Genomic DNA, 14,708 nt, shown 5'->3' on the forward strand with positions numbered 1-14,708 from the left:
ACTGGAGGAAGCTGTCTGCTGTCATTTCGGCCAGCACCTCCAGATGGACGGCTCTCGTGGTGAGGCATTTGAAGATAATTCCCCATCTTTTTGCAGTTCCTCTCCCAACTTCTGCCCTGACGGGGAATGGCCCGAAGCAGTCCATGCCCGTGTTGTAGAAGGGCGCTTCTTGGAGGCGGAGGCGGCAGGGTGGAAGGTCAGCCATTCGTGGTATGATGGGCTGAGCTCTTAGCTTCTGGCAGACTGTACATGACCGTTGGTATGATCGTACAGCCTCCCGTCCGCGAAGAATCCAAAACCTCCTCCTAAGCTCAGCAAAGAGCCGCTCCGCTCCAGGGTGATATAGCTTGGTGTCATAGTGGCGGATCACCAGGTTGGTCACTGGATGCTTCGAGGGGAGTAGGATGGGGTGTTTGCTGTCCTCTGTGAGGCCCTGAGCCCGTCGCAGGCGGCCTCCGACACGTAGGATGCCCTTATCATCTAGCTCGGGGGCCAGTAGCCTCAGCTTGCTGTCTCGTGGTAGCTCTACCTTCCGTTTGAGACATGCCATCTCGACTGAGAAAACCTCCCGCTGCACCCTCTGCAGCAACATGATCTCAGCGGCGGCATAGTTGTCCGCGCTAAGGGGGGTCGCGTCTCCCAGGTTGGGGTTCCTATGGCGGAAGGTCCGTTCTTGGAGCTCCTCTAGGGTCTGGCAGTCTTCAACCTTTGGATCGTCTGTCTGGAGGTCTTGGAGTCCTGTGAGTCCGCAGAAGATGGACTTCTTTAGCTCCGCCTCCACCTCTGCAGTATCCAGGTTCGGGGGAGGAGGCTACTCTGTTTCTGGCTCACGGAGGAAATCGGGTCCTCGGTGGTAGAGGTTGGGACGGGCCAATTGCTTGAGGGTCGCACCTCTGGTGATCACGTCTGCCGGGTTGACATTGGTTGCTACGTATCGCCAGCAGCTGGTTCCCACAAGCTCTTGGATCTCCGTCACCTGAGTCCCCACAAAGACTTTATATTTACACGAGGTCGACTGGATCCACTGGATGACGGTTGTGGAGTCAGACCACATCCAAACCTCGTACAGTTGCAGGTGGAGCTCCTCCTTTAGCATCTTCCCCATTTGGGCTCCACTTAGAGCAGCACAGAGCTCCAGTCTGGGGATCGATTGCTGCCTTTTGGGCGCAACTCTTGAGCGCCCGAGGATGAAGGAGACGTGAACTGTACCATCGGGCTCTTCCGCGCGCAGGTACGCCACTGCACCATACGCCATCTCGGACGCGTCACAGAACACGTGAAGGGAGATCTTGCTGCTGGTCAGACTCACACTCGGGGGAAAGTAGCTCCTGGGGAACTCGATCTGTTGGAGGGTGGGGAGCTCTTCCTCCCATTCCTTCCACTTCGCCCCGAGCAACTCAGGCTGAGGGTCATCCCATCCCTTCTTCTCTGTCCAAAGCTCTCTGACCAGAACCTTGGCGCGGGTCGTGTAGGGGTTGATGTGACCCAACGGGTCATATTGACTCGCCAGTTTACTGTAGATCGATCTCATGGTGATGTTGTGACGAGGCTCGATCTTCTTGTGCCGGTAGCACAGGGTGTCGGATTTGAAGCACCAGAGGAGACCCAGCGTCATCTCCTGGGCGTTGTCACTGGACTGGGAGACCCAGGTCTCGCTACTGTCAGACTTCGCTTCCTCTGGGAGGTCCTGGATGACCTCAGGGTCATTACTGGCCCACTGGCGGACATCAAAGCCAGCGGTGGCCAGGAAGGTGCGCAAATCATGCACCAGCTTGTGTGCCTCTTCTGCAGTCTCCACGCTGTGGAGGCAATTGTCCACATAGAAGCTGTGGTGGACAACATCGGAGACTCCTGGGGGGGCGGTGCCGCCGTCGACGTGACGCTGCAGGGCATAGGTAGCGCAACATGGGCTGCAAGTCGTCCCGAAAGGCAGCACCTCCCATTGATAGATGGACAGTTCTGAGTCGTCCGGGTTTGTTCTCCACAGGAACCTCATAAGTGGTTTGTCTTCGTCGAGCAGACAGACCTGATGAAACATGCGCTTTATATCACCACTGATCGCGGTCTTCTGCCTTCGGAAGCGCACCATGACACCGAGGAGAGGAGGGGTCAGAGTAGGGCCGGGCAGGAGGTGGAGGTTCAGGTTTTGCTGGCGCACTTGGAAGCTGCAATTAAAAACCACCCTATTCTTTCCATTGTGCTTGACGTTGTGGTGGGGAAGGTACCATGACTCAGCACTCCTTTCCGCCTCCGCAGGCTCCAGCTTCCTGACCAGTCCCGACTCAATGAGTTTGTGCATCTCCTCAGCATAGGCGGTAGCTGTCTATAGGTCTTTGCTGAGTCTTCTTTCTGTGCTAAGCAGGCACGGCATCACTACGCCCGGAGGAACCTTGAAGATCGGCATGGGCTCTCTTCTCAAGAGCGGTGTGGTGTATCTAAGAACACCGCACACGCAGACACGCTTGGTCTTCGCTTGGAGAAGATCCATAGCACTCTTGTCTTCCTTGGAGCGAGTGTGCATCTTCTCGTTCTTGTATGGAGTGACGTCCATCTGCCATAATTTCTGGACATTCTCCAGCAGTGCCCCGTCTTCATGTCCGGCATGTAGAGGCAGTGGGTCTGACGGGTGTTCCCATTTCTCAGATGGATAGGGCCCTGGAGGGTCCAGCCCAACGGGGTCTGCAGTGCGACAGGACATCCGGGTGGACCCTGAGTGATGTGCTTGGGTAGAGTAAGATGCACGTTATCAGAGCCGAACAGGAGGGTTGGCTTCACCTCCTTTGCAGAGTCGATCCCCAGGTTGCAGAGATGAGGGTACCTCTTCATCAGGAACTCCATGGGGTAGCCGTACCTGGAGAGGCACAACTCAGCGGCTGTAAACACGTGGCTCACTTTGTAGGCTTCCTTTGGCCGTCCGGCCGGTGTGATGGTAAGGGCCACACTCTCTCCACTGATGGTCGTGCGCCCTGGTTGGATGGTGAGGAGATCCATCTTCTCTGCTTGACCCCTGAGTCCTAGCGCTATGGCAGCCTCGCGCATCAGCAGCGTGCGCTCTGAGCCATCGTCGATAACCGCGTAGGTCTCCAGAGTCCTTTCCCGGTGCCGCAGTACCACTGGCACCATTTTCAACAGCACACAGGGATTGCTACCCCTCACAGGGCCCACGTAGTAGGTGCGGATCCCTTCTGGTGGCTCACCTTGGGCTTCCACAACATCAGGTTTAGCTTTGTATTCCCTGGTGTTGAGGTCGTGAAGGGCCGTGAGGTGGGTCTTCCCGCATCCAGTCTGTCTGCAGGGTCCCTTCAGTGTGCAGTCCTTCGCTAGGTGCTCACGGGCGCATCTCCAGCACCGTTTATTGTCTAGTATCCACTGTTTCTTCTCCTCCGTAGTCTTCTCTTTGAATACGGGACAGTGGTCTAGCCAGTGGGTCTGAGTACAGCACTGGCACGGGGGTGGAGGTCTCTTCTCTCCTTTCTTTGAGAGGCCGCCCCGGTTACCTTTCGGGATCTCTCGTTGCTCCCTTGCTGGGGTTTCAGGGATGGTCGTCAGTACCCGTGTGGACCGTCCCTTGCTGCTCGAGGTTCGGTCAGACTTGTCTCGTCCACAGCGCCTCGCTTCGTCTTGCTTGGGGAGGCGGATATGCCTCATCTCTGACTTCAGGAACTCAGAGAACTCCACCAGGCTAGACAGTGGTTGGTTGGGGTAGAGACGCTCATGTTCCCGCCGGAACCTTTCTTCCCTCTCCCTTGGAATCTTCCTGACGAAGCGTTCTACGTTGGAGCCTGCGTATAGCTCTCTGTGACCGGCGGCTCCCTGGAACTTCAGCAGGCTCACCAGAGCCTGTATCTTCAGGGAGTACACGTCCAGAGCCTGGTCGTCCCTTATGTCTGCCATTTCTCCCAGCTCATGGAGCTCATCCAATATGTGGTCCCACGGGCGTCCCCAACGCTCGTCAAGAGCCTGGATGGATGAAGTGTAGGGGGTGGGGGAGTATGCATTGGCAGTGCATATGAGCTTTGCTGCTGGTAACTTACAGTGCATGGACAGCTCAAGGAACTTCTGTTGCTCGCTGTGGTTGGCGCCACCCAAGAGGAACTCCAGGCACATCCTCATGTCGTGATACTGGCTCCTGGAGTCATCTTTAAAGAATGGGATGGCGCTCCCTGGAGGGCGTTGTGGGAGTGGGTCGTAACTGGGGGCCGCTCTGGGCTGGAGCCGGCCAGAGGTGTAGTGAGGAGCCGCTGGTTTTGAGGAGGGGGTGGCACCGTGGTTTGATGTCTGACACTCTTCTTGTAGGCGAGCCAGTCGCCCTTCCAGGTCTTCAGAATCGGCTTGGTCCCCCCTTGGGGGTCTGGGAGCCCTCGCCGGCTGCTCCTCTCTTCTAGGCTGGCAGCTCGTGGGTGAGTTATCCCTCGTGGATGCTCTTGAGACAAATTGCAGTTGTGCGGCTGCAAGCCGTGTGTTCTCCAAGGCTTGGGCTGCCGCTCGATCACGCTCCCTCTCCAATGCTTCAGCGGCTCTCCTTTCTCTGTCGAGCGCATCTTGGCGGAACCGCTCCTCTCTTGTGAGCGCGTCCTCGCGTTGTTGTTGCAGGAGTTGGACAATGAGTTCAGAGCCTGTACTTCGAATGCTTGACCTGCTTGAGTGGTGGCTGCCACGGCTGCGTCGGGATAAGCAAGACACTCTGCTGGGGGGCCTACCATTTCTGTGGGTGTCTAGGAAGAACTTGCCTGGTCGGAAGTGATTGAAATCTTCCCCATTGTGTGGCTTCACACAGTCTGGGGGAGAGATCTCTTGGCTGGACTCTGAATCGGTTTCTTCTGAGTCACTCTCCTCCCTTTCTTCTTTCCTAGACTCACCTTGGTTGGCAGCATTCAGTGGCAGGGGATTAGTAGGAGTGAGTCTGGGTTTACTAGTCTGGCCTGCCACCATTTGTCTCTCATCCACTTCAAGCAGCTGGGAAGTGTCAGGTAAGTCTGCATTAGAAGTCATGTCTTCCTGCGGTGTGGCTGTAACACCCTCTACTGGCTGGGGTGTGTCTACCGTCAGTGTAGAACGTAAGTCCACTACTGTCTGGTCAGCCGGTGTGTTTAGCACACGCTGATTGCTCTCTGGACTAGGAATACTGTCTGTCTCTTGGTCTGGTGTGCTCATGACATAGTCCTCTAGTCTAGAGGGCCTTCTGCGCTCTCTAACACCACGTGACTTCACTTCAACAGGGGAGATAAGACCTTTTATTGGAGACCCTTCGCTCTCTCTAGACATTCTAGTCTGATTTAAATCCGGCTCGAAGGACCAAAATTGTGCTGGAGCTTAAAGGACTGTATGAGAGTTTCACCTTAGGGGGGTTGGCGGATGCTTTAACTACTTCATAAATGTACCAAAATTACTCAAACCAAATAAACTTAATTCAACTGTTTGTATAAAGAGAGCGAGGGGAAACCAAATCAACACTTAATCACAATTTATTGAGAAAAAAGGGTTAATGTTGAAATACTTATCACTTTAAAATTATGAGTCCTAATTAAATCCTATCAAATCTAAATTTAGTTGGGCGCCCAAATTATTATTCTAATACAAAAAATGTTCTGGCCAACGTTGCCGCGGTTACTGGAGAGGAGAGGCGGAGAAAACTGTTCGTCCGCCTGGAGAGAGAGCGAGTGCACCTTGTTGTTGACAGACGGTGAGGTGCTCGGCTGTAGAGAGTGGCTGACTGCTGCGGTGCCGGTGGAATCGGGAAGACGCTGCCCAGTCCAACGGATGCACAGTCTGCCCCTGCAGACTGCGACACACTGCGTATGGCGATGGGTGTCCTCTCTGGTTCCGTGGGTGAGTTAGCTTAAACGCTACCTCGCTCGGGGTATCTCCGCAGGCAGCCGGGCTGAGAACACGCGATCGCCTCCCGACGCGTGTTCGCTTTTCCTCCACAGGCAGCCGGGCTGAGAACACGCGATCGACTCTCGACGCGTGTTCGCTCTTCCTCGGTAACGACACTTCCACGTCGTTTGTCAAGGTGGAGGTACTTACAACAACTTCTACCACTTAAGCTACACTCGATCTGTCTTCGTAACAGCTTAATTCCTCCACTGCACGAACATGCTCAAAAACAACTGTCTAACTCACCGCGCGCGTTCTGATATTCATACACTTAACAGTCACATGACATTGTACGTAAACACAATCAAATAAAAAACCTCAAACCCTCCGCGAAACAAACTAGAACTTATTTATACAACTGACAATGAAGTATGGGAAATTATAATAAACAAACTTCCACATATGAAAAACATGCCCTCTTTTATGGAATCCCACCCAAATTGCAGACCCTTCAGCACACTACTAGTATTACTGCTACTACTACTACTACTACTGATACTACTCCTACTACTTCTATTAGTACCCTACTAATACTACAAACAAAAAGAACATTCAAATATTAAAATGTTCAGCTCTTTAAGGACATTTCAACGTGTCTTCAACATTTTTTTCCCTTTCATATTGTTTTCAAATATTCAGGTTTTTCATATTTGTTCAGCTATTTAGCTTATTTCATACATTTGCAGATATTAAGCTTTGTTAATATTATTTTCAAATATTGAGCTTTTTTCATAATTTTGCACATATTCAGCTTTTTCATACTTTTCACATATTCAGCTTTTTGAATATTCTCTTCAGCTATTCAGATTTTCAAACTTTTTGCATATTCAGCTTTTTTTAATATTCTCTTCAAATATTCAGCTTTTTCATACTTTTGCACTTATTCAGCTTTTTGAATATTCTCTTCAGCTATTCAGATTTTCAAACTTTTTGCATATTCAGCTTTTTTTAATATTCTCTTCAAATATTCAGCTTTTTCATACTTTTGCACTTATTCAGCTTTTTGAATATTCTCTTGAAATATTCAGCTTTTTAAATATTTTCTTCAAATATTCTGCTTTTTTATTATTTTCTTCAAATATTCAGCTTTGTTTTCAGTGTTGCTTCAGCATTAAAGCATTTCCACGTATTTCCGCAGGAAATACATTTTCTAGTTAAGCTTTAGGCTTCTTAATGGCTAAAGGCACAGTTGTATTTATCTGTGTGTATGGGCGCTAAATAGAAAGTAAGTAAGGAGGCTTTATTCCGATTGGATCAGCAGTGCTGTCATTTGATTGGATGATAAAGCAGACGAGGCAGTTTGATTGGATGTTACAGGAATGTGCCAGATCTGCAGGGATAATCGTCTTTGTGGAAGGGAGGGGGTGATTCTCTGTAGCATCATGTATGCACACACACACACACACACACACAGTGGTTGGCTGGCTGGCAATGGACTGTCTTGTTTGGAGTTCTTGGCTTTTGCTGTCTTTGTAATGGCAGCACACTGACTTATACATTTGCTACAATTCATCCTCATTTTATCCACCTGTAGAGAAAAAAATTAATACCTTCCTAAAGCTCATAGTTTGATATAATCTTGTTGACGACCTTGAATTGTAATTTACCCCACTGATGCACCAACAGTATTACAATTTTAGTAACGAAAGTGGCTCCAGACATCAGTCTAGCCGCAGTGAGTCAGTTGAATGTTTTACTTGAAACATTGATTTCTCTGAGAGCAGCTTCTTCTTGGTAGAGTCTTGGTAATGAATGCTCTTTAAAACGTGATTTTGTTTTGAATTTTGTTCTCTGATTAGAACGAGGGGCGCCCTGAGATTCCAGGCAGATTAGGAGCTTCCGGTCCCGTCTAATTCCTGCAGTAGTGATTAGAATGAGGGTGCAATTAGAAAAATCATATACTCTGCTTCTAGAGCACAGATGCATGTTAAGTATGTAAATGTCGTACTGTATTAAGCTACTGGCATGTTCTGCATACAGCATACTCTTTCTGTGTCAGTGTTACACGTCCTCAGCAATGAACGCAATCCACCCACACACTTTCTCCATCACACACATACACACTGCTGGCCCACTTATGCTGCCTCTCTATAGTTAGATCAGTCCGCTTTTCTCTGAGCCTATGGCAGCTCAGAAGGGACACACTCCTTGTGGTTTTAAAAGGCGGCAGCATCTTTCCTGAGCAGAAACTAATTTTAGTGGCTCTATAATGTAGGTCAACTGAATATCTATGAGAAAACGTTAATGCTGCAAGCTGGAAATAGGAGGCAAAGAACAGCGCTGTCACCCTGAGTGGGCTGTGGTGGGCGGTACAACAAGAATAGTGCTGAAAAAAATGTTAATATTGAATAGAACCTGAGCATTTCCATGTGCCAATAAAAATGCTAAATTATACCAATAAAGAGAGATTTGCGCTGAATGGATGAATTAAGGGATTATCATATATGAATGGGTTTTAATCGGTTTAATGAAGCGATAAAAGGTTTTTTGAGTGATAAACACCCTCCAATTAGACCAATTAATGAATTATTCCCTTACAATCCCACTAACATACTTATAGTTATCCAACATATAACCTACATGATTTGGTTTTGTTGTGATAGAGGGTCTGAATGAATAAATAAAGAATGTACCTTTGCCAACTAAGCAACATGTGCAGATGACACTTATCATTATATTGCTTCCGAATCAGAGTTGAGAGAAAAACAGATCTTTATCCTTCAAAAGACATTTGCGAGTTCATTACGATGCTAACACCCGGCATTGTGCTAGCTAACTTCCCATGAATGCACACATTTATTTTTCAAATTAATACTCGCGCCTTGTTAGGTGCTTAGGGTGATGGCTGTTGATGGTTATTGTTGGTTTTATTTATATGGGCCAAATTGTCATCTTATGGGTGTTTTTTGATCGAGCGGTTTGGCTAAGATTCTAGCGGTAGTTTTCACTTGTTATCATAGGAACAGCAAACATCCAGTGTTAGCAGAACCAAGCAACTTCTTAATATCAGCTACAGATGAATATATGCCAAAAGAAAACGGAGGCAAGAGAGGGGGGAAAATATTCTATATTATATAAAATACTTTGTACATTCACGTAGTTGCGTGTTAACTCTAACATTTTAATTCATATTTATATCAGTCATTATCATAGTTACTCCTAAAAGGCACAAACATTTAAGGCATTTAGCAGACACTTTTGTCCAAACAGATGATGCGTTATGTAAAATAATTTTTGTCAAATGTAATCCGCTGATCTACTTATTGTCTCCATTTACTACTTTTTAGGTTTATTTAAGCCCAGATAGTTGTTATGTAAGTCTAATGGCTGCACACAATGAGTACTTTAATAGCTGCTAATGCTAATAGATGATGTTTGATTTATGTAATATACATAATAGACATGCACTGTAACCCGCAATTACCAAATCTGCTTTATTTGTCCTGTCTTTATAAAGTCCCTTTTATAAGTGCTACCAGTCACTAACACATTAATAACATGACATATTACGTGGTAGCTGACACGGCAGAATGCTTTTATCACATGCCGTTTTATTTGAAGGTTTACTGGTTAACAAACGAGAAGATTGATGTCGTAGAGGTCTGTGTGTAGATGTATTTCGACACAATAATTTTACTGCATTGTTAATATAATTGGTAACTCTTTCAACTCGTGGATCGGAGCTGTGTGGTGTACTTTCTTGACGAGAACGACTAACCCCTGCGGCGGGCATTACTCCCTCAGTGGAGGGATAATGTCAGTGGTTGGACCAGTGGTTTGCTTAGTTCGAATTGTGTGTTCCCTTCCTTACTTTTAAGGAAGTGGTTTTGTGTTTGTATTAGAATAAAAGGTTAATAGTCCAAATATTTCTGTTATCTTCCTTTTCTTCAATCACCCGGTTTCATTATTAATTGTTGCTCCCCCTTCTTCCCCTGGACGTCACAACAGGGGACGTAACAATTATACATGTACTTATGTGTTATAATCTGCTTTGAGATGTAACTTCACTGGTCGTAAAAGAGTCCAAAAGCAACAAAGAAACGTTAGCTCCTTATATAATCAAGTATAACAGTACTTAATAAAGTAATTTCATCGATTGCGACTATTCGATTTCCTGGTAGCCCTGCATTAGAGTGGAAGACAAGCGTTAAAACGATTGTTTTCACTGTAGCTTTTGATCCATTTCTGAGCATCACTGCACAAACTTCCCAGTCCTGGTCATGTGACTTACAATAATAAAGCATGTTCACCCTTGATATAACACACAAGACAAGACAACACAATAATGAGTTTAACTCAAGTGCACAAGTACACAAAATTACAGAAAATAAGACTATGAGTGCATCAAAAAATACTTTTACACGCATATTGACTTCCAATGTTGTCATGGCAATGTGTATATACTCGGTCACATGATTTGCTTTTATTTGTCGGGACCCAAATGCAGGAGGAGGTCAGAGACACATATGCCCCTATATTACACCATCAGGCTGGGGGTTTGGTTGGTTATATGTTAAAAAATAACAATAAACATAAACACATATACACATATCATAAACACCCAAATATCCCAAGTGATTTATAACAATACCACATTATAAAGCATTTCTCAATTACATTGATGAAATTGATGATATTGTCAAATATCATAATACTTCCTAATTGGTGGCCATATCACTGAGTTTTCAAGGATCATAATATTTTAGTTTTACTACATTATAATATGCTCATAATTCATGTCAATGTTTTCATGCTTTATAATGTAATTCTAAGTTACACTATGTGGTCACTGTTTGATTTAGGTTAAAATTATGAAATCTATGCAGCAACACCACAAAACATTCCACATTCACTGCTTTTAATGTAAATCCTCAGACGTTAAACCGGGCCAACAAAACATAGGCCAGTCATTATGAAGCTGTTTATGAGCTTATGTTGTCGGATACTCTGCTGCTGCTGCTTCTAGTGTGTGTGTGTGTGTGTGTGTGTGTGTGTGTACACCAGGGGTTTTAGGGTGCAGATAAGGAGATTGGCTGCTAATCTCCTCTTCCTCTTTGCCCATGCTTTTCATTTCATTCTGCTCTTTCGCTCATTCACAATATGGATCCTAGTGTGTGTGTGTGTGTGTGTGTGTGATAAGCTGAAAGTGGAGCACCTCCGTGAGGGCATACGCGGACATTCAGACAGTCATGTGAAGATCTTCTGAAATTGACTTCAAACTAAGAAAGTGAATTAGAGAGTGAGACGAGGACAAAACGACGAGGAGTGAAAAACAAATCAGCGGAGAGAAGTGGAAAGATGAGAGGACTGGAGAGACTGCGAGGAGGGGCCATAAGAGCTTGAGATAAAGAGATCACAGCTTCTGCATGCAAGTTGGCACAGCAAAAAAAAAGAGAGAAAAAAACGCCCCTCCCCCACCACCGTCCATCTCTACTTCCCTCTGTCTCCTCCTCTCATTCCCTCCGTCTCCCTCGGCCTGGGAGGATGTGACAGGACAAGGTAGCATCTTTCACTTTGATTAGCAGCTAGTCGGGGAATGAGTCAGTCAGTCAGCTAGTCTGTCAGTCAGTGAACCAAACAGTCAGCTGCATCACTAGACAGGCAGTTAGTAGATTTTGCTGTTTAATTGGTTAGTAAATCTGGCTCTCAGTCAGCGGATAACTAGATTAGTCAACCTTCAACTCAGTCTGAGTGTAAACAGCCAGTCAGATAGCCAGTCAGTATTTCTCTATCATTCGTTCTCTATTGCATTCTATTTCTACTCTTATATTTGCTTCCAGATCGCGTGTTAGTGCCCGCAGTCTGCTCTGCTGGATTCAAGGCTGTCTGACTATACCTCTACCGCAAATCCTTCTCCACCGCCTCCTTCTACTGTTTATTCTCCTCACAGCTGATTATCTTGGCTCCATCACTTCGTTGAAGTCGGACAATCCGGGCGTTTGTGCAGAACCGAAACGAAGCTGCGATTGCAGATCGGTGCGTCTCGCTGCCGGCGTGTCCGTGGAAAATACCTTTTTCTTCTCTTTTTTTTCCACTTTCACACGTCTCCATCCGTCCTCTAGTTTGGTCAGCCTGCGGTGGCTGAGAAACACTGGCGTTGCTTCCAGTTTGACTGTGTGTGTGTTTGTTTGGGGGAATTTGGATAATCCTTTAGAGAGACAACGACAATCAGCCAACATGTAGCGTCAGAGCTTTAATCCAATCACATTCCTCTGCAGTCACAATAATGCCTAGATGATGATGAGGATGATTATGAAGAGGAGGTGGAGGAGGAGAAACAGGTTTTGTGCCACCGACCAGACATGTCTGACGATTCCTCACAGCGGGTGCTCTTTGGGCAGTGCACCTCTGTCTTGTTGGGACTAAACTGCCGTTTTGAGGGAATAATCTCTCCTTTCATGTCGTCGTGTTTTAGCTCTTCCTTCACTTCATTAGCAAGATAAATATCCATCTGGAAGAGGCCGAAGAAAACCGGAGTAATGTGCACAGGGAGCTGACGGGACTGGGAATACACTGATACGTTGTTCAAACTCTGCCGATAAAAAGTGGGATTTTCCAGACTTTTTTTTTTTTTTTAATAGCAGATTGTGGAGTTTTATTTGACGCTTTAAGCAGACACAGAAGCGTTGGACTGTTTGAGAGAAATCAACTGAGAGTTAACAATGAATTCCTGTTGGAGGAATCAGGTAGGTGAGAGTGGTGCATGTGTGTCCTTACTACGGGTTGCGAGTGTTGCAGGAATTTGTCAGTGCTGTTTGTTTGTATTGACTGGCTGGCGTATAATTTCTTTTGCTGTCGTCATTGTGTGTGTGTGTGTGTTTGAGCAGGAGGAGCAGGCTGCCAAGCTCAAGGCAGAAACTATTCGAGTCGCCCTGGAAAAAATCAAGGAGGCCCAAGTTAAAAAGGTAAGTCTGATTCACACACACACGTGAAAGATGCTACAGAAAGTGTGTGTGTGTGTGTGTGTGTTGTATCTGGCACGTGTCCAGTGGACTCGGCTTTCTGGGTCAGGTCAGTGTTACTCCACATGGACAGCTCTGGTCAATAACAGCTGGGGTCAACACACACACATACACACAGCACTCAGCATAATGACCATTGCAAGTTAAGTCCCAATCCCAGAGAGGGAGGGAGGGAGAGGGAGGGAGGGAGGGAGGGAGGGAGGGAGAGGGAGGGAGATACTGGATTAACAACCTGGATGTATTGCACAGTGAAACAGAACACCAGCTACACCTGTCTGTGATGTCTGATAAGTCTAACTGTCTGTAAGTTGATCCTAAACAAAGCACCGTGACAGTGGATCTTTCTCACACACACACACACACACACACACACACACACACACACACACAGAGCAATCTCGATTGATGGACAGTGTGATGCCTGGAAGCCACAACGTATAGCTCCATTTAATTTAATGCGAAAACAACAAAACACAATTGAACTGGATTATGCGCAAAAAGCAATTACCTCTACAAGCAATATCAAGAATTCAGAGGTGCCACACTTTGACAACAATGTAAATAATAATCTTCTCTCTCTTCATAGCTGGTGATCCGCGTACATTTGTCAGACGAGAGTTCAAAGACCATGATGGTGGACGAGAGACAGACAGTCAGACAGGTACGACTCTGACTCTGTAACTGTGTGCAGTAAGGATGCAAGTAGCTGAAGCAGTGACGTTTGAAAGGCAGCAGCTACAGTAGAATTCACAGTAGTAGTACTAGCGTCATTGACTGTAGTGCTAGCATCATTAACAGTCATATTATCATTAACAGTACTACTAGCATCATTCACAGTAGTAGTACTAGCATCATTAACTGTAGTGCTAGCATCATTAACATTCATATTATCATTAACTGTAGTACTAGCATCATTAACATTCATATTACCATTAACAGTAGTACTAGCATCATTCACAGTAGTAATACTAGCATCATTAACTGTAGTGCTAGCATCATTAACATTCATATTATCATTAACAGTAGTACTAGCATCATTCACAGTAGTAGTACTAGCATCATTAACTGTAGTACTAGCATCATTAGCAGTAATAGTACTAGCATCATTAGTAGCATTACTAGCGTCATAAACATTCATATTATCATCCTTAACTGTAGTACTAGAATCATTAACTGTAGTACTAGCATCATTAACTGTAGTACTAGCATCATTAACAGTAATAGTACTCGCATCATTGGCAGTATTGCTAGCGTCATTAACGTATGTATTATCATCCTTAACTGTACAACTTGCATCATTAACTGTAGTACTAGCATCATTAACAGCAGGTCAAGCATCATTAACCATAGTAGTACCAGCAAAATGAGTAGCAAGCATCATTAAGTGTTGTAGTACCAGTAGTAGTAGTAGTAGTAATAGTAGTACTACTACTGTAGCATCGTTAACAGTTTCTTCTGCTGTTCAGGTTTTGGACAGTTTACTGGAGAAATCTCACTGTGGTTACAGTCCAGACTGGTCACTGGTGGAAACCATCAACGAGCTGCAGATGGGTGAGCACACACACACACACACACACACACACACACACAGACAGACAGACAGACAGACAGACACGCACACACACACACACACACATACACACACACACACACACACACACACACAACCGTATACTTCTGTACTTGTGAGGACACTCATTGACACTCGCATCCCCTAACCCCAGCCATAAATAGCAGATTTCAGCTGATTAAATACATAATGAATGTCTCTTACATGGTGTAATTGGATTAGCTAGCTTCAGAAAGGCAGGTGTGTAAAGTGTAGTATGACAGCTTGACGTGCTGAATTGACATTGCTAAAGATGATTT

The 14,708-nt window shown here is 46.0% G+C and overlaps 1 protein-coding gene and 1 long non-coding RNA gene across 4 annotated transcripts in view; one reads left to right on the forward strand and one right to left on the reverse strand.

Moving 5' to 3' along the window:
- The window catches only part of raph1a (Ras association (RalGDS/AF-6) and pleckstrin homology domains 1a), a 79,212-nt gene that overhangs the window by 54,613 nt on the left and 9,891 nt on the right, over positions 1–14,708 (forward strand). For all 3 annotated transcript variants that reach the window (XM_084023816.1, XM_084023818.1, XM_084023817.1), the window contains 3 exons: positions 12,705–12,782; positions 13,426–13,500; positions 14,306–14,390. In XM_084023816.1, the coding sequence (XP_083879942.1) occupies positions 12,705–12,782; positions 13,426–13,500; positions 14,306–14,390 (238 nt within the window). The remainder of the gene's footprint in view (positions 1–12,704; positions 12,783–13,425; positions 13,501–14,305; positions 14,391–14,708) is intronic.
- Positions 9,322–12,534, reverse strand: LOC311022523. Its single transcript, XR_014598117.1, has 2 exons — positions 9,831–12,534; positions 9,322–9,546 (listed from the first exon to the last, which is right to left on the reverse strand). It is a non-coding gene; the product is annotated as an uncharacterized lncRNA (long non-coding RNA).

Source organism: Eutrigla gurnardus, assembly GCF_963514095.1.
Source record: "Eutrigla gurnardus genome assembly, chromosome: 12".
Classification (NCBI taxonomy): Eukaryota; Metazoa; Chordata; class Actinopteri; order Perciformes; family Triglidae; genus Eutrigla; species Eutrigla gurnardus.